At 40.3% G+C, this 23,964-nt stretch overlaps 1 protein-coding gene across 7 annotated transcripts in view; it reads right to left on the reverse strand.

Moving 5' to 3' along the window:
• Positions 1-361: 361 nt before the first annotated feature.
• PEX5L (peroxisomal biogenesis factor 5 like) overlaps positions 362-23,964 on the reverse strand; it is a 260,007-nt gene continuing 236,404 nt past the window's right edge. For all 7 annotated transcript variants that reach the window (XM_056121784.1, XM_056121782.1, XM_056121783.1 and 4 more), the window contains 7 exons: positions 15,163-15,279; positions 12,740-12,883; positions 9,461-9,531; positions 8,099-8,296; positions 6,800-6,965; positions 6,279-6,436; positions 362-1,256 (listed from right to left, as the gene is read on the reverse strand). In XM_056121784.1, coding sequence (XP_055977759.1) covers positions 1,052-1,256; positions 6,279-6,436; positions 6,800-6,965; positions 8,099-8,296; positions 9,461-9,531; positions 12,740-12,883; positions 15,163-15,279 — 1,059 coding nt within the window. In that variant the 3' untranslated portion in view covers positions 362-1,051. The remainder of the gene's footprint in view (positions 1,257-6,278; positions 6,437-6,799; positions 6,966-8,098; positions 8,297-9,460; positions 9,532-12,739; positions 12,884-15,162; positions 15,280-23,964) is intronic.

The raw sequence follows: 23,964 nt of genomic DNA on the forward strand, positions 1-23,964 counted from the left end.
GGGTGAGCAGTGACAATTATAAGAGAGCGAAAAAAACCCATATAATTTTTTAGGAAAAAAAATGTCTCTTTAAATCCTTCTTAAGAAACACTATCTAAAATATTAAGTTTAAAAGGAATATCAATGCAGGACAGTTAGAAACCCAGTGAAACATGATACTTTAAGCAAGTTAATGTTAACTTACTTGGAGTCATGATACCATCAAATTTTCTCCCTGCAGAGACTGCATGAAGAGACCTTATCTCTTGTTTATGTTCACACAGTCCCAGAAAGCGGTAAGATCTGTCTTTGACATAGTTACACCCTAAATTATATCAGCATTAAAAAAAAAACACTCCTCCAAAACCCTACGCTAAAAAACTATTTTCAGGCATTTTTATTTGGTCCATTGATCTAACAAGGCCGGGTTCTCAAATCTTTCACTCCCAAGTTAAAAAGTGGAGCAACGAAACAAAACTCCAGCAAGGCTAAAACAAGATATTAAAGTGCATATATACAGTCCCAGAAAAGTTCTGATTGGGAACAGCAAAAATGTCTAGTGCAAAAACTGCTTTTGCCAGCAAAGCTTCCTCTCTGGAATCAAAGGGCTACAGGAAAAGTTAAAATTGGAACAGGTTTAAGCAATGCCTCTCTTTAGTCAAGAGTTAATATATGTGCATGCGCCTTGGCCCAAACTATGTTCAACCTTACAAAAGGGGAAATTTCAGTCGACAGTTCTGAAAATCAGAATTCTGTGATCTGAGGCAGTGCATTCTCCAGGTGGCCCAAGAGCAAATGCCTTCAATGCATCATCAGCTGCAAATGGGAGCAAAACCCCAAAGGACACAGTTACTTTCTCTTGGTTTGTCCTGAGTCTCTAAAGTCTTCTTTCAAGCCTCCCTTTGACTCTATATACAAGGTTTTGTGCTTTTGGAATAGAACAGAGACTGGACAGGTCATATCAACCAGGGCCTTTGGAACATTTTCTTGGTACTTTTGGAAATTCATAATAAAATAACGTTGCAGTTTTTCCAATACAATTACATGGGCAAAGAAGCTTTTTGTTTTTCCTTCAAGGATCCAAGTTGAAAGCTCTGAGGAGGACATCCAGATCACCCAGATTAGCCGCCTGGAAGAGTTCCGGTTGGTCCATCAGAGAAAGCGCGATTCTGAGGGCTGCCCAGATGTTCCCAGAGATTGCAGGATGAGGAACTTGCTGTTGATTCCTGCTCTTCCTTTGCAGACTGAGGGCAGTGAGAAAATTGCTGACAGCTTCTCTGAGAAGACAGAGAAAAAAGACATTTAAAAAGGTCACAAATTTCTGGGGGAAAAAGCTCATTGTTAGTGATGATCAGTAAGATCACAGTGAGATACCACCTCACACAGGTGAGAGACGTTTATATTCAAAGCAGCAGTAACAACAAGGGTTGGAGAAGGTGTGGAGGGAAAGGAATTATCTGTTCTCTTTTTCTCTTTTCCTTTGCTGATCAGGGTTTGGGCCACACCTGGTGGTGCTCAGGGACTGTTCCTGGCTCTGTTCTCAGGAGTCACCACTGAAGGTGATTTGATGGCTTGGAAGACCATATGTAGTCTGGAAATTTGATATAGGATTGTGGCATCACAGATGCATGCAAAATAAGTGGTTTACTCACTGTACTATTCACCCCACTTCTGCACTTGTGAGGGAGTGTAAATTGGCACGGTTTGGAAAACTTCATGGAACTCTCTGAAGAAGCTAAAGAGCTACCTGCTATCTGACTAGCAATCCCACTTTTGGGTTTCCATGTGAAGATTTTGAAAATATTAACACAACATTTCCTCCGCCCCTCTCGTAGAGCCCGGCAAGCTACCGAGAGTATTCGATATGCCAGACACAGTAACAACAAAGTCTCCAATGGAGACGTTACTGGGCCCGCTCGAGCAAATCAATGATCAACGGGAGGGCCTTTACTTACTAACACAACATTACATTCACCCAATTCTTGTTAAGGCCTTATCTATAATAGCTAAAGTAGAAAAGCAACTCAGGTATCTGTTGATAATCAGGTGAAGAGGGGTCAGATTTAAACAATGGAATATTATTCAGCTATTAAAAAGATACATGGCTGCTATTCACAGCAAAATGATAGGAACATGAGGGAATTATGTGAAACAAAGTCAAAAGAAAAAAGACAGAAATTAGATGCTTTCACCTGTGTATGCAATAAAAGGCTATAAAATGATAAACTGGCCAAATAATAAGAAAAACATAAACCAACAAATATTGATACTGCAACTAAGAAGGGTGTAGACAAGAGATAGGTAGAAGTGTACAGATAAATCTCCCAACACATTCAGTTTTAAGTAATCATATTTACTAAGTCACTCGCATTCACTCATTCAATTTTACACCTCCATTAAAGTTTATGGTCAGGGATATCTATCCATCAAGCATTTTACACAAACACACTCACACACACAGGGGTGCTCAGACAATGGTAACTGAGATTCCAGTGATCTTCACATTAATAGTTTTAGGATATAGGAGGAAAGTTGAGTGCCCAGAGAGGACTTACACTGATGCAGGGAGAACTTCAAACTTACACACTCCACTGACAGTGGCCCTTGCTGGGAACTGACTATTTATACTTTATATTTCATTTTTGTCATTAGAAGGAAATGATGACGAGCCAAATGACATTATTCAAGGACTGTATAGCTAACGAGGAAAATTTTTTCAGGAAATAGAACACAACTAATATTTAGAGAGAAGATTGGTGAAAACGTCATTACAGAAGTTTTCCAAAAATGTTCTCTCTACCAATATTAACATCAACACATGTACCCACTGTCTCTCATGACATAATGCAAGAGAAAGAACACAAAACTACCCAGGAAATATTCATTCTTGCCTTTTGAAAGCTGTCACTGAATTTAATTAAGATTCTTGGGGCTGGAGAGATAGCACACAGGGATTAAGGCACTTGTCTTGCATGCATCCCACCTGGGTTGGATCCTGGCACTGCATATGATGCTTTGAGCACTTCCAGAAATGATCCCTGAGCACACAGCCTGTAGGAGACCCTGAGCCCTCAAACCAAAACCAACCCTCACCCCCCCCAAATCCTGTGACTACCAGTTAATCAGGAAGTACAGGGATGAAGGATTATGATCATTGTAACTAGAAAAACACAATCAGTCAACACTAGAAGTTAGTACAAATAACATCAACTATATGTCATAAATGGGCCAGAGCAATAGCATAGTGGGTAGAGCATTTGCCTTGCACGCGGCCAACCCGGGTTCAATTCCTTCACCCCTCTCGGAGAGCCCGGGAAGCTACCGAGAGTATTCCGCCTGCACGGCAAAGCCTGGCAAGCTGCCCATGGCGTATTCGATATGCCAAAAACAGTACAACAAATCTCGCAATGGAGACGTTACTGGTGCCTGCTTGAGCAAATGGATGAACAACGGGAGGACAGTGCTACAGTGCTATGTCATAAATAAATAATAAGAAAAGGAAATGCTTTTCAAAGGATAATGGAAACATAAAAGCTCTATCAGTTCATTGTAGCATGTAGACTTTGTTTAGATCCTTATTCAAACAAAAAGCTACTGAAAATGTAACAAATATCTGAATTAGCAAACTTAAAAGATAAAACAATACTGGATTAAGTTATGTTAGTCTAAAGTCCTTAATCAACTGTGCTGTTTTGGATCATTACATTAAGACTTTATGATAATCTCATAACTATTATGAAAAATTATTATTTAATGTATTGTTAATATGCCAAACACCAGTAACAATGATGGGTCTCATTCTCCTGACCCTGAAAGAGCCTCGAAAGTGACACTTTTTAAAATCTCAGGGCTAGGACGAAGGAGACGTTACTGGGGCCTGCTGGAGGCAATCGATGACCAAAAGGATGACAGTGACACAGTGATACCGTATTGTTAACTAAAATCAGAAAGAGTAAAGCAAAATTTACTTAGAAATGTCACATGGGAGAAGTAATAGAAAACCACTGTCACTCACTAATACATCTTCTTTCTCCCCTATTGGAGGAGTGATTTGAAGAAAATTCATTTGCAAATATGGTTTTGATAACTAATGTCTAGCATCTGGCCCTAGTCAAACAAGTAGCCTGACTTTTTCTAATAGCACAGCAGTTATGAATGCAGAGACATCTGAGTAACATTCATCTACAATTTTAAAGCTTGGCTCTGTTCTCAGGGCTTACTCCTGATAGTATTTGAGGTATCATATACGGTTCGAGGGATCAAACTGGGATTAGATGCATGTAAGGCAGGCACCTAACTCCTATACAATCAATCTGGCCCCACAAAAGTATTCAAAAAATAGTTTAGTTTAGGTAAGAGGGTTACAATAGTGTTAAAATACATGGCATTTCTGTACAAAGTTATTACACCCACCACCACAAAAATGGTCACAACCCCTGACCCCCAATCCTTATGTCATTTCTATTTAAGAAAGTATTTTATGTGCCTCCAAATACTGTTTCCTTCAGTACAAAGTTACAATAAAAATTATCCAGAAGCTTTATAAAATCCTTCTTAAAATTGAGCATGTATAATTGTACATGCATATTCATATACTTCTTTCTAGTTCCTAAAACGGGGGCTTAACATGTTTCACAAAATTCATATACATGTGACATAACTGGAAATGAAAAACAATGGAAATAAATCAGGTTAGGAAAACTGTATGAATACAGGAAAATGGATATTGTTAGATCTCATCAGTGGATGTGGAGGGAAGTGTCACAGAATTAATTCTGGCACAATCTGCAATGAAAAACAAAAGGCTCTGAGAGGCGTAGTGCATGGACTCCACAAGCAGTGCTTAGATTCATGCAACACTACTTTGACCTGAGAAAGATCCACATATAAGAAACACTGTCACCTAATGTTCCCGCTCAAAACTAATGACTCATGTTCATTAATGATCCTTTTAGTATAAATGCAGCATTATTTTCTAAACGCAGCACTAGTTTCTAAACCCTCAATATTTGATTTAGGCATAATGGCCAAATGCAGCTCAGAAACACAATTCTTCAGATGTCAACAAAATGCAATCTTGTATGCAGAATTTTAATGACTTATCTAAATAATAATGGTACTAATGATGGTGGCAATGACGGTCATAATCATAAACGTCTACTAAATATTGAGCATCTTCTTCGTGCTAGGCAATTACATTTAACCCACAACCATCCTGCTGGATAGATATTATTAGCTCTGTTTTATTTTTTAAGTAGTAAAGAACATGTGACTCAACGTTATCTTCAGAATCACAAAGCAGTAAACATCAGAGCTGTGAACTGAATGTAAATGCATTTAATCTGAAGATCCTGGATCTTTCTGGAAATGAGAAAGGGTTTACATTATTTGGATGAAGTTTAAAATTAATAATGTATCTCTCTCATTTCCAATCATAAAATCAATACCTGTTATTAAACAAGTCATCCATGGCTCCTGCTAAGGTAGTAAAGAGAAGCAACACCTCCAAAACAAGGAGGAGTCAGGAAAGACATTTCACAGGAGAGTAAGTTGAATGCAAATATAATTTTCTTTGAAAATAAACTTAATTTCATTGGCAAATTAGTCTTAGGGAATGGGAGGCTTTTATGAAGGGGAAAGAGGGAGAGGAAGTGAGAGATAGTGACATGCTCCAAAGAGAACCCGGGCTTCTCCAAAGGTGGAGAGAAGCCCTACACACACCCCTGCATTAGATATGAAAGCATGAAAGTACACATCTCAAGAGGGGAGATGCGGGTGACGCATGTGCTCAGGTGCCACATGTGCTCAGCAGCACAGGGGCTTGGGCAGCATATGTGCCCCCAAAGGGATTCTTGGCTATGTTTTGACAAGAACTGGCTTTGTGACCTTCGTAAGGCATTCATCTAGGTCTTCAACTCCACCCTTCAAGTGCTCTTTTTTCTTAATGGAAAAAACGAAGTGCTGGGCTCCTCATGTATCTCAGAGTTGCCCATGGGGATGTTAAATAAACAGATACTTGTTCCCAATCTAGTCAACTATAGTATATCTCTGAGGAAACAGTCTTGTTATCTTCACTTCACAAGTTGCCCAGAAGATAACTTCTCTCAAGATTGAGAAAAACACTGAAGGAAACTTCCCACTCTGGTTGGTCTCTGGGTCTGAGGGTCCTAAAGAGGAGGGGGAGGACTGTTCCCAGAAAAGGAGACATTTTTTAACTTGGGAAACAAGCTTTCAAGTGATTCATAGTCAACCCTTGAGTGTGGCTCTTGGTTCTCCATCTGCACCCCGGCCAGGCTCACCTATAGGCGCCCAGGTTGATGCAGCTTATCCCCAGGTTGTATCTGGAGCGGATGAAGCCAGGCTGGATCTCCAGTGCACGCGTGTAGGCTTCCACCGCCTCCTCGCTGCGGTCCCCGTTCGCCAAGGTGGCCCCCAGACGGTTCCATAAGGAGTAGTCCTGAGGACACAATGAGATCACTAGACACCAGAACAAGTTTCAAAAACACAGGATCCCCATAAGCCCTGTATAAGGAAGAGGGTGGCTAAAAGTTCACCCCAAGACAGGAACCGTGATGTGGAGGATGACGCAGAAATGTTTCTGAGTTACTCTGTGCAGTGACTGTCATTGATCAAAGAGCAGTTTGCTTTGTTGAATGCTGTCAGGTGTTCGTGCTTCTATTTTAGATACTTAGATGTGAACAGCACTATGTAGTCTGTGCCAATCACTTTCAGCCATGGATGCAGGGCTGAAATGTAGACAGTATAGCTAGTGAAATTTGGTTTCAACATAGAGTCTTAAGTTTTCTTGCTGTGCACTTACCTCTGGCCGAACAGTTAAGGCAGCGTTAAATGCGTCTATTGCTCTATTAAATTCTCCACTCAGGTGAAACAGGACCCCCAGCCCTGTTTGTAGGTCTGGGTCGATCATGTCTCCATTTTGGTGGGCAGCTTCCAGATATAATTCCTTCACTCCTTCCAGAACAGAGCTACGAGGGAACAAATTTGACTTATAATCCAAGTAGTTTGAACATACTGGATTTCTTATTATGTTCTCTATTCCAAGAAAACATTACAGGCAGGCAAAATATTGCTTAGACTATCTTAGCTTAACCAGAGCACTGTTAATATCATATTTAAAAGAATCCATGCTGGTTCTCATGAAATATTTTGACACATACAGACAGACTGCTAGGTAAGGTCTTCAAAGGGGGGAGTTCTATAGATCTGATGAGTGCCAATGCCCAGGGTGAAGTTTGTCAAGACCCACTTGAGAAAGAATTTTGTATCATGATTTACTGTGAAGCAAACAAAATCCCCAGAAAAGTCTTCCATTTTTACCACTTAAATTGCAGGTCTTATGAAACATGATGTATCAAAAGCTTACTACTATTTATCTTAGGTCAATTATATATGTCCACAACTTTTGGCTTTAAAATATGGTTCACTGGGGCTGGAGCAATAGAACAGCCTTGCATGGGGCCAACCCGGGTTTGATTCCCAGCATCCGATATGGTCCCCTGAGCACCGCCAGGGGTGATTCCTGAGTGCAGAGCCAGGAGTAACCCCTGTTCATCACCAGGTGTGACCCAAAAAGAAAAAAAACAAAAACCCCCCAAACAATAAAATATGGTTCACTGATCACTGTCTGTGAGTGCCCACAGAGATCCAGGTTGCTCTGTCCAAGCATCTATATTTTATCAGTGTTGTTCTTTAACTTGGGCTGGAGTGATAGCACAGCGGGTAGAGCGTTTGCCTTGCAAGCGGCCAACATAGCCGACCCGAGTTCGATTCCTGCGCCCCTCTCGGAGAGCCCGGCAAGCTACCGAGAGTATCTCACCCTCATGGCAAAGCCTGGCAAGCTCCCCGTGATGTATTCGATATACCAAACACAGTAACACGTGTTACAATGGAGATGTTACTGGGCCCGCTCGAGCAAATCGATGAACAATGGGAGGACAGTGACAGTGACAGTTCTTTAACTTGTTCTTCTAGCTGCTTTTCTACCTGTCGTATAAAACATGCAGGAATGGGCATTGGTGGGGCCTAAGGTTCAGTCATTCTGAGGTGATTAATCAGTGGATGGGTTCTGACTGCCACGGTCATTCAACAAGAAAGATACCTGTCAACTGGAGACTTAGACATCCGCCGGGTGAGCCCAGGAGATCCTTTCTTGCTCTTCACAAGATATTTGTATTTTGGATTTTGCTTAATCCAGTTCTTCAGTGCGTCACAGGCATCCTGCTGATGGCCGGTGTTGGTATAACTCACAGCCAAGGCCATCAACGCTTTCAAGTTGTTGGGCTGCAATTCTAGGCATCTGAAAGAAGGTGAACAACAACAACAAAAGCAGGCAATATTAAGGGTTTTTTTTTTTAGAGTCTTTAGAAACTTTGAGGTCTTTATTAATTAAATAGTGCCAAAGCATTGCTAAATTGGCTTATGTTAAGTCTCTGGAAATGCCTCTGTTTATCCACATGGAAACTGGGACAAAAATATTTTAGAGAAAGTTAAGACCCATTCAAATGAGTGATAAATGGAATCAGCTTAGTGACTGGTCTTCTTGCTTGATTGGTGTTTTTGTTTTTTAAATTTTGTTTTTGGACAACACCTAGACATGCTCAGGGATATTTCTGGTCAGGACTCAGTGGATCATTGGTACTGGGCACTCAAAGTGGGGATCCCACATGCAGAGCTTGTGAGCCATTTCCTGGGCCCAATAAAGGCATTTTCAGCTTTGATGTGCATACAAATTACCTGAGGATCTGGTCAAATACAGACTCGGATTCTGAAACAGTTGGTCTGGGGCAGACCCTATGCTGCTACTCTCTGAATCAGACTCAAGTAGCGAGTCCTAGAGGTACTGATGTCAGTGTTTTAGGAAGAGTGTGATCATGAGCCTGTTTATGTGCGTGTAGGTTTGAAAGGTAGGTTATTAATTAACAAGAAAATTCAGGAAACAGAAATATATTTGGCAGGGGATATTTTTCCAGGGCTAAAGTAGGGCCTATAATCAAGAAAGGTGTGATATTACCATTGCCAAAAAAAATTTAGATAGGTAGAGAGGGTCTCTGATGCCTTCAGTTAACTGAAACTAGCTCAGGAGATTCTCCACAGCAAAAAAGGAACGAAGATTACTTGAGATTATTTTGAATGTGTTTCGCCTTAAGGAAACTTTCAAATTCAGCAAAGGACCTGAACGCACAAAAACCCAATTCTTCAATGAGTCTGTTTTATTCAATGAGTCTTTTGACATTGACTCTTGTGGATGACAATGAAAATCAACTGATTTATAGATGGTAAAACACTGCAATTTAAGAACATTGTTTGTTCACAAATTCTGTTTTGTCAGCATAGTGCTGAATGTACATAATATGTGACATTTCAGCACTTATTCTGGAAAAATTCCTGACAATGTGCTTAAATCGGGGTCAGAAGATGAGCATGAAGCACTTTTAACCAGGATGCACTTAGTTTCATCTACCTCTGGAGGGCGACAATAGCAGCTTGTTCATTTTCATTCTCTGCCTGGGTTATCCCAAGGAACTGCCAAGCCTGTAAATAAAACAAGGGAGGTCAATATTGCAGGAGGAAGCTGAATGACTGCTGTGCTTTCATCGGTTTGTTTACCTGTGACAGCCTCCTGTGTGCAGGGCCAACTGTTCTAGAGAATCTCGTAAAAAGGAAATACATCACTTGCATCTCCTCACTCAGACTCTCAGTGAAGGCTACTGCAAAATTCTCTACCATTATTTTCAAATGCTTTAGTATTTTTTTTTTGTCCTGTGACCCAGGGTTATGGAAACCCAGTTCCTGAGATTTTATGATATTTTATATCTTAAAAGTACAGAAAGAAAAAATTATAGATTTGGAGGAAGAGAGTAGAAAATAGCCCAGAAATGGAATTTAAGAATCTAAAGTTTACAATAAGAAAGCTCGAGAAGCATAAGATGAAATTAGATTTTATAAACAGCAGTAGTTAGATTTAAAATTTTTTTATATAAAATTTCTATTTATTTTTAGAAGTAAAAATTGCAAACGGGAATATGATGATAAGGATTGAACTCGGGGTATTCCATATGCAAGGCATTCATTTCCACTCCTCTCAACTCTTTTCCCAACACTGTCAGTGATTTTGAAAGTCTCACAAATGCATACAGAGTACCTTTTATTCTGAGTTTATCATCCCTGCACTCTAGAAGTCTTAATAAAGGATGACAAAACAGTCTTATCCTGGGGGCTTCTTCCAAGGGTTTGGGCATGGTCAGGTCATTTTATACTTTCTACAGATGCCCATTAGGGTCCCTGGAATCTCCTTAGATTATGAATGCCTCTGGGCCTTTCTGAGTTGCCTTAGTTACCAAGAGCCCTGATTTTTTTTCAAATTTTTAATTTTTTATTAGTGAATCACCGTGAAATACAGTTACAAACTTAACGAAATTTTGTGTTTGCATTCCAGGCATACAATGATTGTTTACGCATCCCTCCACCTCCACCAATCGTCTCAGTATCCCTCCCACCACCCCCACCCCATCCCCCACCACCCCACCCTGCTTCTGTGGCAGGGCATTCCCTTTTGTTCTCTCTCCTTTTGGGTGTTGTGGTTTGCAATAGAGGTATTATGTGGCCATCATGTTTGGTCTATAGTCTACTTTTGGCACGCATCTTTCAACCCAAATGGGTCCTCCCAGCACCCTTTACGTGGTGTTTCCTTCTCTATCTGAGATGCCTTTTCCCCTAGAGTGTGACACTGGTTTCCAACCTGTGGAGCAAACCTCCTGGTACTTAGCTCTACTACTTTTGGGTGTTAGTCTCCCATTCTGGAGCCCTGATTTTCTTATGTTTTACCTAGGGTAAAAATGTATGAGTTTTTAGGGGCTGGATAGATGGTAAGATAATGTGCTTGCCTTCCATACTGCAGGCCCAGCTTTAATCCCTGGCATCTCATTTGTTCCCCTAAGGAGTAATTCCTGAGCACAAAGCCAGGAATAAGCCATAAGCACAGCCAGGTTTGTTCTCCCCCCACCCAAATTTTTCTATATATGTTTTTGATCTGCCAGAGCTCTTGTGAATATACCCCCAAAGAACCCTAGGTAAGGTGACATTCCTAATTATTGCATGGTGGCCTTCAGTTTTATATTAGTACAACTCCTCCCACAATGAATCAGGTGTTGCTTTAAAAGTTCCAATATTTTGTGTCATTACACCAGCTCTCACTTCATTCTCATTTCACTGAAACTTTCGGTTGTTGTTAATCAAGATACCTGGAGATTTAGATCTATTCACACGCTTTTTTCTCTATGAATGAAGGACAACCAATAGTAATAGTGAAGGCTGAAAATAACGTGAGCACTTTATTGGCAAGAATGGGTTTAATCCCTGCAGCACCCCAGGACAGAGTTACTATGATTGTGATTTCCATAAAATGAGACATGGATGCTTACAGGGTTTAACTGGCTTGTCCAGAACATTTGGCTTGAGGGGGTTGGAGTGATAGCACAGTGGGTAGGGAGTTTGCCTTGCACACGACCAACCCAGGTTCGATCCCCAGCATTTCCTATGGTCCCCTGAGCACTGCCAGGAGTAATTCCTGAGTGCAGATTCAGGAGGAATGCCTGTGCATCGCTGGGTATGACCCCCCCACACCAAAAAAAAAAAAAGAACATGTGACTTGCAGCTAGCTTGCAGCAGAATCAGGATTTGGGATAGACAATTGGGACAGCAAAGCCTAGAGGTCTGATCACTATCAGATTGCCTTCTCAGCACGAGAACGACTCACTTGCCCTTAAATATTATGTTCCTTCCTCTGGAAATATCCCTATTTCCTGATAATTACTTAGAAATGGAAAAAAGATATTTTATATCTGCCACTATCTTTATTTCCAGCCTTCGCTTATTTCTTTGGCACTTCTCCAGGTGCCACTGAAATGGCTCTTCATGCCCAGAAAAGTGTTTTTCCCCCTCTAACATGCAAAACTCATTTCTCTGAGAAGAGTCTCCTGCATTTCTCCTAGGCTTCCAGGACTCTTCCAGAAGACTCTCCTAGGCTTCCTTTCAAGACTCTCCTTTTTTTTTTTTACCACCTGGCCATTCTCCCCACCTCCCATGCCAGTCTTCGTGACCCTCTGCCCACTTAAAAATTATTACCTTTTAAAACCAGACTCTTATGCTGTCCTAAAGGGACCTTCTCTCCTTCCAAAACCAGCTTGGGCTTTGCTGGTAAGGGCCGTGGGTCAGGAGGCTCGCTCTCTGCTCCCGGAACATGGCGCAGGGCCTGACCCTGCATTTATTACTGCAGTGATTTATTGACTACCATTTCCAGATAGACCATAAACATGTCTTTTCAACTGTTCCATATCCCCCGACATTGTTCAACATCTGAAGTCAGGGTTTGGCAGAATTCTAGGGAGCTAGAAAGGGCTCTATACATGCAGAATGAACAATTCAGGGTTTAAGTGGGGGTGGCCTCTAGACCCGGATGAAATGATAATTCCCTAAAAACTTACTGAGTTTTCTAGTTGATAATTTTATTTTTTCCTGATCCTTTCTTTTGGGGTCCTACAGGAGGCTGCAGATTTGGTTAGAAACCAAGTACCTAATTGTAACTTGCAAACACATATGACTAAGATATATCACACGTAAGCCAGGGCCACTCCTTTGGGCCTCTACTTGATGAAATGTCACCATGTGGAGTTCAGTGCCATCCTCTGACTTCCAGTAAGCTCAACAGCCCCTTTCTGAGATGGGGTAAAGGAAGCGATACCTCTGCATCCCCAGGGTCCTGCAGAATCGCTGCTTCCATGAACAGGATGGTAACTGGTAGGTCCCCTTCCTTCAGCCGCTTCAAGCCTTCTTCAAACGCCCCCGGCCAGTCCTTGAAGGGATTTTCAGTGTGAAAGTAGTAGCCCTGCAAAACACAGAACGGCCGATCACCATCTAGTCCTGCGCGATTTCATTCAGTTAGCTCTTTTGAAATTTTAATTTATTAATACAAGTTAACGTTATTTATTTATTTTTGCTTTTTGGGTCACACCCGGTGATCGGTGATGCACAGGGGTTACCTCCTGGCTCTGCACTCAGGAGTTACTCCTGGCAGTGCTCAGGGGACCATATGGGATGCTGGGAATCGAACCCGGGTCAGTTGTGTGCAAGGCAAATGTCCTACCCACTGTGTTATCTTTCCAGCCCCAATACAAGTTAACTTTAAAGTACTGCTTTTTTCTTATCAACGCAGCCCATTTTCATTATACACATTTAAGACACTCCTTTGTTATGGGATGATATAAAAGGAAGCCAAAGGTTATCAGTCATGCTGAAGCCCAAATAGGAGTGCTGTAATAGATTAGTTTGTTTTCCTTTTGATGTTTCTCTTATTGGTTTTCCTTCTGCCCTTCACCCCAATGATTTTAGAAATACGGACTTTTGGAACACATTTTTTGCTAAGTACTACAATCCAATTCTCGGGAATATTAGTACCATATAATTAAATCTCCCTGTGTACTTTGGCCTGTGGAGGCTACAAACCATTGAACTAAGAGATTTTTTTTACCCTGAAACTCTTCAAACCAGTTTTTGCTCCACTGAGGACTATGTAACTGAATTGAGGATGCATGTTTTAAAGTTGCAGATCTTCCTTATAAAAATTTAAATAATGCAGATTCTATAAATATCTAGAATTTTTCTATGAGTACAAAATAAGCTTATTCTATATATATGCAGTCACATATAAGCTTAGTCTTGATTGCTACAAATATATTAACATTTGTTCAATTAATTTCTTATTGGATATTCCAATTACTTTAAATATTTTTTTGTAAGTAAAGCTACATTAAAAGCTTTATGTTCAAATCTTTGTCTGCACTGATTATCACAGCAGGAATGACTTCTAAAGGCACTCAGTTGGTGAAAGGCTATGAACTATTTTGAGACTCTTTGATCTGTGTAGTTGAATTGCTTTTTGGAGAAAGTTTGTCCCAAGTTAAACTTCCTTTGGAAACAGCTGAGGAATATAATTCATTGCAGTCTTACTAGTTAAGACAATCATAAAACCCTTCTAATTTGATAGCTACAAATAAGCTAATTGGTTGATGCTCCTGCTAAGATTTAAAAATAGATCAGATGGAAATTTTCATTCTCTGTTGGTGCTTAGAATAAGAAAACACCTTAGAAGTCTCTGTGTGAGACTTAAGTCTCACATGGACACAAGCATGCCCCGGTGAGCATGGATTAGAGCCCAAAGTCCAACAGTCCACATCAGTATCCTCACCTCTCACTCAATTTTTATATTTTTGTCGGAAAGACATCTGATGAGATGGCTGTTCTGATTTTAGAGACTGCCTGGCTGAGAGAGGGACTCAGAATAATGGGAATGGGGTGGAGGGGGAAGGAAGACATCATAATGACTATGTAGATTGCAAATCACTTCACATTCGAGACTACCATCGTTTCCTCCTCAGCTAGTGCAGTGAAGACAGTATTTTTTGGATCGAATGAAATATTATAAAAGTATCCAGAACCGTGTGTTACTGAGACTTCCTCCACCATAACACAAATGTATATATGCATATACATATGTAGTATCTCCCCCTCTTTCTACACATATTTCATAAGAAAATTATAGAACTCTTTCTACCTTAAATCTATGGCAATTGGGACTTCTTGGATAATTTAGCTGGTTGTTCTCTGCACTCAGATGATCTCTGGGGCTTATTAGGGGGACTAGCTTTGAAATATGCTTGAGTCTCCACCTGGTTATATGAACGGTATCTTTTCACTGTGTCCCTTGTTTTGTATGAAACATAGTCCTAAGTCCCCAGTTTATTCACCTGCCCACCCCTTACCACACCATTGCAGGCTCATCAACAGGGTTCACATGCCTGACTGACAAAGGCATAGTTGTCAAAGGTTGAGAAACTACTTCTTGTTTTACTCTCTGTGTCAGTCTGTGCTGTGTGGCTGTCACATTGTCTAACAGTGATACAATAAAGGATATTCCATTCTTGCTTTTCAGCCTTCACAAACTAGATAATCACATCGTTTTTATTTAACTATTTATCTTAGGTCAAATGACATCAATCTGTTTAATTCTTGATTTTTTTCATAATAGTTATTAACTAATTTACAAAAATATAATTCAAAGAGGTTGAGAAACTGGTGAGAAACCATGTATATCAGAAGAGAATTCACCTTCTCGCTGGCTGAGATGGTAACTTGGGTCTGGGCTTCTTGGTTCTCAGAGATCCAGTTCCTCCGGGCCATTTCTTCCCATTCTGCTTGCATCTTATCCCAAAACTCTGTATCTGACTAGGAGGCAAGAAAAATGAAGAGATATTGATTTAATATCATTCTACATTATCTGGCTTATTCCTGGAGAGACACATTTCTTGATAAGTCAAAATGTACTTTGAGAAGAAATAAAATGTTCAGATTTGCCATGTCCAATGATACTCTTGGCTGAAGAGCTTCTGGAGGGTACTTAGTGGCCAAAGTATTGAATTGAATTAGATGTGACTTTCTCCAATAGAAAAATAACTACTGTATGAAGGACCCGGTCTCCATATATCCAATTCAGCTAAAAGTACATTACTTGAACAGCTCCAAGTGTGAGTATAAGGCACACATTTTAGAAAGAGCCTTTCCTAGCACAGTTCTTGTGTGATAAAAAATGAGAGTAATGGCCTGGGAGTGGTTAGACAGTGATATGGGGAAATAGTTGGCTGCAGACAAGGAAAGTAACATTATTGGAGCCTCCTTTGTATGATGTGCTGTGCAGGGAGAACACTGAAGCTAAACGGGTATGATCACAGGGGCCAAAGTAGTAGTACAACAATTAGGGTGTTTGCTTTGCATGAAACTGACTACTACTGAGCACTACCAGACATGGGTTTCACCAAACAAACACCCCCCCCCCCCCCCCCCCCCAGTGTTATGGTCACAAAGCCTGGATCTCCAATATGGCCTCCAAGTCCATGTTTGGCACTTTGTGGCAAACTTGTCTTTCAGATAAAAAAGATGCAGTATGTGGCTTTGGGTGGGAATTGGACTAAGAGCTCTTTAAGGACCTTCCCATGGCAGAATGATTAAAAATGTTACTTCTAAAAAAACCTCCAACCCCACCAAAAACTGGGAGAAGAAATGAACAGAAGTTTCCTCAAAAGAGAAATACAAATGGCCAAAAGGCACATGAAAAAATGCTCCGCATCTCTAGTCATCAGTGAGATGCAAATCAAAACAATGAGATATCATCTTGTGAGAGATGGCACACATTCAAAAGAACAAAAGCAACCAGTGCTGGTGTGGGTGTGTGAAAAAGGGATGCTCTTTCACTGTTGGTGGGAATGCCTACTAGTCTAGCCTGTGTGGAAAACAATATGGATGGTCCTTCAAAAACTAGAAATTGAGCTTCCATATGACCCTGCTATACCACTTCTGGGAATATATACTGAGGATGCAAAAAAGCACAGAAGAAATGACATCTGTACCTATATGTTCATTGAAGCACTGTTCACAATAGCCAAAATCTGGAAACAACCCAAGTTCCCAAGAACAGACGACTGGTTAAAGAAACTTTGGTACATTTACACAATGGAATACTATGCAGCTGTTAGGAGAGATGAAGTCATGAAATTTTATTATAAGTGGATAGACATGGAGAGTATGATGCTACTTGAAATGAACCAGAAAGAGAGGGACAGACATAGAAGGACTACACTCATTTGTGGAGTATAGAATAACATAACATGAGGCTGAAACTCAAGGACAGTAGATACAAGGGCCAGGAGGATTGCTCCATAGCTGGAAGCCCATCTCATTAGCAGAGGGGAGAAGGCAGATGGAGTAGAGAAGGGATCAATAAGAAAATGATGGCTGAAGGAACTGGTCGGAATGGTAGATGTGTGTTGAAAGTAGATAAAGGACCAAACATGATGACCTCTCAGTATCTGTACTGCAAACCATAATGCCCCAAAGTAGAGAGAGAGAGAGTATTGTCTGCCTCCCATAGAGGCAATGGCAGAATTGGAAAGGGGGGCTATACTGGGGAGATTGGTGGTGGGGAATGTGCACTGGTGGAGGGATAGGTGTTTGATCACTGTGTGATTGTAACCCAAACATGAAAGCTTGTAACTATCTCACGGTTATTCAATAAAATTAAAAAAAATGTTACTTCTATTTTCGGGTTGGAGCGATAGCACAGCGGGTAGGGTGTTTGCCTTGCATGCAGCCAACATGGCCAACCCGAGTTCAATTCCTCCACCCCTCTCGGAGAGCCCGGCAAACTACTGAGTGTATCTTGCCCTCAGGGCAAAACCCTGGCACGCTACCTGTGATGTATTCGATATGCGAAACACAGTAACAATTGTCACAATGGAGACGTTACTGGGCCCCCTTGAGCAAATCGATGAACAACCGGAAGACAGTGACTTTTATTTTCATCCTAATTATTGTCCCTAACATTTTTAAGAAGGGAATCCAGATTCTAAGTGACTATATATTTATTAAAATCTTTTACTTGAAAATAGATTATGGTCCAAAAGATCATACAAGTCATGTTTTACGGGTGGGAAAGTCTTCAGATTAACTATAAAAAGTCTTTTTCATGCCTAACTTATCTGAAACACAGCATAGTATTCAAGACACCAGATGCTCTGGAGAGCAAGGATTAGAGTCATATCATAAAATGTCATAAAACACTATGGCTCAAATGATCGAGCACATGCTTTGCTTCTGGGTTAAATCCTCTGCATAAGAAGATCTGACTCCCCATCACTTCCAGGCGTAGCCCTCACAACAATTAAACACAGAAAAATTAGTTATTCAGCTAAAAGAAGGCTTTTGAGTTTTCAGTTTCCAAACTGATGTCCCTTCTATCACAGTGGACAAGAAATCTGCATTCATTCTCTTCCTCCCATGCTGGGCTACGAAAACAAGTATTTATCGTACTCAAGTCTTCAGGGATAATTGTTTCTTGGTCTTAGAAAAGCACTATGAATGGAGTGTTTGCTTAAACAACAGCTCTTTCCATCCAGTTATGAAGACTGAAAGTCTAAGATTAAGATGTTGGAAAGATTGGTTTCTTTTGAAACCCTTCTCCTTGGTTTATAGCACTGTAGCACTGTAATCCTGTCATGCATCCATTTGCTTGAGCGGGCACTAGGAACATCTCCATTGTGAAACTTATTACTGTTTTTGGCATATCGAATACCCCACAGGGAGCTTGCCAGGCTCTGCCATGTGGGTGGGATACTCTCTACAGCTTGTTGGACAGAGTAACGGAGGAATCGAACCCGGGTCAGCTGCCCTCCCGTTGATCGTCGATTTGCTCGAGCGGGCCCAGTAACGTCTCCATTGGAGACTTTGTTGTTACTGTGTCTGGCATATCGAATACTCTCGGTAGCTTGCCGGGCTCTCAGAGAGGGGGTCAGCTGCGTGCAAGGCAAATGCCCTACCTGCTGTCCTATTGCTCCAGCCCCGCCTTGGTTTATAGGTGTATAAATCATCTTTTAATCTTCCTAGATTCCCTCTCACTCCACATTCATGCCTGGGTGGTAGTTCTTCTGTGGTTAAAACTCTTCTTCAAAGTTGCTCTGAACAAAAGGGAATGCCCTGACACAGAGGCAGAGTGGGATGGGGGTGGGGTGGGGGGTGGTAGGTATACTGGGATCAGTGGTGGTGGAAAATGGGCACCGGTGGAGGGATGGGTACTTGAACATTGTATAATTGAAACCCAAGCACAAAACTTTTTAAGTCTACAACTGTACCTCATGGTGTTTCACTAATAAAAATAAAAACAAAAACAAAAGCAAAGTTGCTCTGAATGGTATGTATAGTTTTAGTTCTTCTGGCTATAATGTTCATGGAGAACAAACCAGTCCAACGTCACTGATTCTGGACTATTAAATTAATAGTAGGTTTCCTCCTCCTATATTTTGCCCACATTATTCATTCCTATCATAAAAAAATGGATCCTATCCCTTCAGTGGAGGCCTGTCTGTGACAAAGGATATTTGATAATTTGTGTTACTTCTATTTTTATCCAAATCATCTGAGCTGCTAAAAGAATTTGGCATAGTTTCTGCCTACCCAAGTTGTTAGAAATATAATTAAATTGTTTTTCAATAACCCTTTTTTACTATTATGCAAAAAATTGATCTCAAATATGAAAAGCAATAGCTATGCAAAGGATTTGGAATAAATATTCTATTATGTCAAAAGTATATTACTGTCTCTCTGTCTTTGTAGGAAAGTGATGAGTAACATTAAGCTTCTTACACTTTTGTCTTTTTTTTTCTGAGTAACTTTTACAAATATACATTGCTTACCACCATTTAAAAAAGTAAGAGCAATACAAAGAAAAATGAATTATTTTTTCTTTCTTTAAAAAAATAAGCCTAACCCAAATATTCAGCAACTGAAGACCTTGAAGACAAGTTTAGGACATTCATTTCTTGAATAGTTTTTCAAGATGCAGTTTTAACTTGTATACAGACAAATAAAGACAAACTTAAAAGTAAAGTTTTGAAGTTCTACTGACTTTCTCAAGCCCACCCGTGGGTGAAGCAATATATTTTAATGGATTCAAGTGCTCTCCCATTGTCTCTAAGATTTTGTAATCTCCACATGAGGTTCCTTAGTTTTTTAAAATTACTATCAGTCTTCTGAATGAAAGGCTAAGGAAGACTTCATAATACAATCATCTCGGTTATAAAAGGTTGCATCCACTTTCCTCCAGTTTTAAGTTAGAATAGTAAGTTTAAGTAAGATTTAATAGTAAGGTTAAGTAAGATTATGATGGAGAACAACCAACCTTAAGTGAGGTGGGGTTCCCAGTTTCTTTTTAATGAGATACACTAGGACTAACTGTTATACTTAGAATAAGTTCTGTTGACTAATTAAAGAGCTCAGCACAGTTTTATTTAATTACAGAATACTACTTTTAGCACATTCAATTTCCATCCAGTCTCAGAATCCAGAATCAATTCACTTAACTGCATATGACTGCAATTAACACTGCTTCTTTTTTCTATTTCTAATCAATTTTAGAGAAAATGGAAACATATTTAAATTTTAAATATTCTAGACATAACTGAGGGGATTTATATCATGACGACTTTCTTAGCTATTCTGGGATTTTGGTTGTTTTGAAATATTCTATAGGTAATAAATTATCTGCTTACATGAGAAATGATGTATTGTTTGCCATCTATTTTCCTTTTTAAAAATAGCTTTCTGAGTCATAAAAACTTGGAATATGCAGTGTGGTGGTTAACAAGAGCAGCTTGTTTCTCAGAGGGATGAGGAACAAATTTTGGCTCTATCACTGACCTTAAGCAGTTCCTTAACTGTAGATCTCCTTCCTTCCTTCCTTCCTTCCTTCCTTCCTTCCTTCCTTCTTTCTTTCTTTCTTTTTAAATGTGGGAGTAGTTCTATTTATTCAGCCACTGATTAGGCTGATTGAATTGTGCACGAACTCCCCAAGATCTCCTTTCTTGTATCTTTGAAATGAAGCTCTTAATGTGATCTTCATTAGTCATTATGGGGATTAAAGGATCAGATGTACTTGTAGCATAAATAAAGCACAGATAATGCTCAATATTAGTAGGTATGTGTGTTAGTATTTTGTTTCATTGAGGAAAAATATTAAGAATAAAACAAAAATCACCCATCATTTCAAAGCTCAAATACGCATTTCTGAGTATCTGATGCTTTAATCTGATGTAAATATGTGCCTTTTCTAGTTATCTTACATTTCTTCATTTAAATCTCTTTCTACTAAATTATATTAAAAATCAATATTTAGAAATTATGGTAGAATTTTTAAAAAATGCACAACAGTTAATATGGTATTTTATAAAAATGTTATCAATGATACATCAGATAAAGGGTTAATATCCAAGATACACGAAACACAAAGCTTAACAACAAAATGTTTAATAACCCATCAAAAACCCTGGGGAGAGATATTTAAGCACTTCGACAAAGAGGACATTTGGGTGACTTGATAAGCATATGAAGGAGTGTTGTTCATGATCACATAATATCAGGGAAATGAAAGTCAAAATGACAATGTAGTATTACCCCTTACCAGTGAGAATGGCATATTTCAAAAACAGACATAACCAGTGTTTGCAGGAATGTGATGAAAAGGGACTCCTAATTCACTGTCTGGTTTAGTTTCCATGGAAAATAGTCTGAATACTTCAGAAAAAGAACAGAGCTTCTATATGACTCAGAGATTCTAATAGTTGGTATATATCCCCAAATACAAAAAACATTAATTTGGAAAGATATGTAGATATTGTAGATATCTACATTCATCACAGCACTAAGTACATTAACCAGGACATGAAAACAACCCAAATGTTCAGCATCAGAGGAAAGAATAAGTGTGTGTTTATACACAGTGGAATACTATGCGGCCACAAGAAAAAAATTATGAAGCTCATGACAACTTGGACTGGAAGGTATCATGCTGAGAAAAATAAACTAGAAGGAGAAAGCCAAATGGCAGATGATCTCACTGGATTACAGAATGGAGAATGTCAGTTAGAGGGAGGGTGATGGAGTAAGATTAGGTGGACGGGTTTCTAGTATTAAGTAATAATAATATCTAGTAATAATTTCTTAGTATTAAGAAATACTTAGACATTGTTGGGGTCTTCGGCACTCTGGTGGTGGTAAGGTGAGATGACTATATATGCCAAAGCCATAAATATCAGCATAATTGCTACCATAAAACTGAAACTGTAATCACTTAATCACTTAATCACTTAATCCCCGTTATTCATCGATTTATTCGAGCGGGTGCCAGTAACGTCTCCATTCATCCCGGTTGCGTGCTAGCGTAGCCCAATGGTATCTGTTCGTTTTAGGAACATGTAGAGCCTCAAACCGATCATTTAGGGTCTTGACGAAGAAGTCTGACCATCTTATAGGTGGGCGTCCACGTGATCTTTTGATGTCTCGTGGAATCCAATCAGTAATGGCTCTAGTCCAGCGGTTGTCTGTAAACCTCATTACATGTCCAGCCCATCTGATTTTTGATGTCTTGGCAAATGAGACAGCGTCTCTGATTCTTGAGCGTTGACGAAGATCAGAACTCCGGATTCTATCTCTCATTTGAGTGAATCGTGATATTCCAAGCATAGTTCTTTCGATTCCTCTTTGAGAGACCCGAATAGTGTTCTCATCCTGTTTTCGTAGGGTCCAGGTCTCTGAGGCATATGTTAATGCAGGAAGAATAGTGGAATCAAAGAGATGTGCTCGTAGTTGGAGGTTCTTTGTCCTTTTAGTTATTTCTTCAATGCTCTTGAAGGCATTCCAAGCCGCTCTCTTCCTCCTGCGTAACTCAGGTGCCAGGTCATTCATCATGTTGATTTCTCGACGTAAGTATATATAACTGTTGCATTCGGAGATGGTGGTTCCGTTGAGAGCGAATGGAGCGTCAGGAACAAGGCTGTTTCTCATAAACATTGTCTTCGTAAGATTCAGCTGTAGTCCAACCTTTCCACACTCACGGTCAAAGTCCGCAAGCATTTGTGCCGCTTGGCTGATGTTTGGTGTTATTAGAACTATGTCATCAGCAAAGTGGAGGTGGTGTAGTTGCCGACCATCTATCTTCACTCCCATGTTTTCCCATTCTAGTCGTCGCATGATGTTCTCGAGGGTGGCACTGAAGAGTTTTGGTGAAATGGTATCACCCTGCCGAACCCCTCTCTTGATATGGATGATTACTTCTTTGTAGAATGGTGAGATCTTGGTAGTGAATCCGCAATAGAGCTCACGAAGGATCCTGATGTATTGAGTTTGTACGCCCTGATTGGCTAGGGCTTCCATGACCGCTTCCGTCTCAACAGAATCAAAGGCCTTCTTTAAATCAATGAACGTTAGACAGAGCGGCATCTTGAACTCCCGAGATACCTCAATGAGCTTGGTTATTGTGTGGATATGGTCGATGGTACTGAATCCTTTTCGGAATCCAGCTTGTTCACATGGTTGTCCTTCATCTAGTGTTCTGCTAATCCTATTCAGGATGACTCGAGTGAATAGTTTGTAGATGACAGACAATAGGCAGATTGGGCGATAGTTGCCAATGTCGTGGATGTCTCCTTTCTTGTATAGTAGTACAGTCTTGCTGGTTTTCCATTGGGATGGAACCTTGCATTCAGACAGGTAGCGTGTGAAGAGTCGAGCTAATGTATTGATGAGTACTGATGGTAAGTTCTTCAGGTGTTCAGGTCTGATCTTGTCTGGGCCAGGTGCTTTTTGTTTCTTTACCGACGAGATGGCATGTTGGATTTCGGAAGGGAGAACATTGGGAACGACATATCCATCATGTGGTATGTGGTATGTGGGCAAGTGGATGTGGCTATTAAAGAGATCTGAGTAGAATTCATGAATAATCTTCTCCATTGCCCTTCTGGAAGATGTGATAGATCCATCATGATGTCGGAGGGCAGTCATCTTGGTTTTGTAGTTGGTGAAGGACAGGCGGGCATTACGAATGTTTTTCCCAGCTTCTGCTGCATCTACCAGTACTGCTGCTCTCCTGTTTTTGAGGTCATCCTTGATGGCTTTTCTGCACTGTTTTGCCAGTTCGGACGTTTGCTTGTGGTTGCCTGAGGCACGTGCCACGCCACGTTGGCGAATAAGTTCAAGAGTGTTCGAAGAAAGACGGTTTTTTGTGGTTATCTCTCTCTTGGCATTCTTTGCACAATCATGGAGGTGCTGAATCATTCGATCGTATTCCTCATCAATGTTGTCAATGACGGCATCTTCCCATGTTGCTGCAACAGAGCCAAAGAGTTCCCAGTTGGTGGTTGTTCTGGGAGTCTTCTTCTTAAACCTTGCATTCTTTTCTCCTCGTTCTGTGAGGTAGAATTTTGCACGAAGAAGACGGTGGTCTGATCCCGTTTGGAATTTTGGGACAACAGCAACATCGGTTAGGCAAAACCGCCGATTGAATATGATGTGGTCTATTTCATTGTGGAA

This window comes from Sorex fumeus, unplaced genomic scaffold, assembly GCF_029834395.1.
Source record: "Sorex fumeus unplaced genomic scaffold, SorFum_2.1 ptg000044l, whole genome shotgun sequence".
Classification (NCBI taxonomy): domain Eukaryota; kingdom Metazoa; phylum Chordata; class Mammalia; order Eulipotyphla; family Soricidae; genus Sorex; species Sorex fumeus.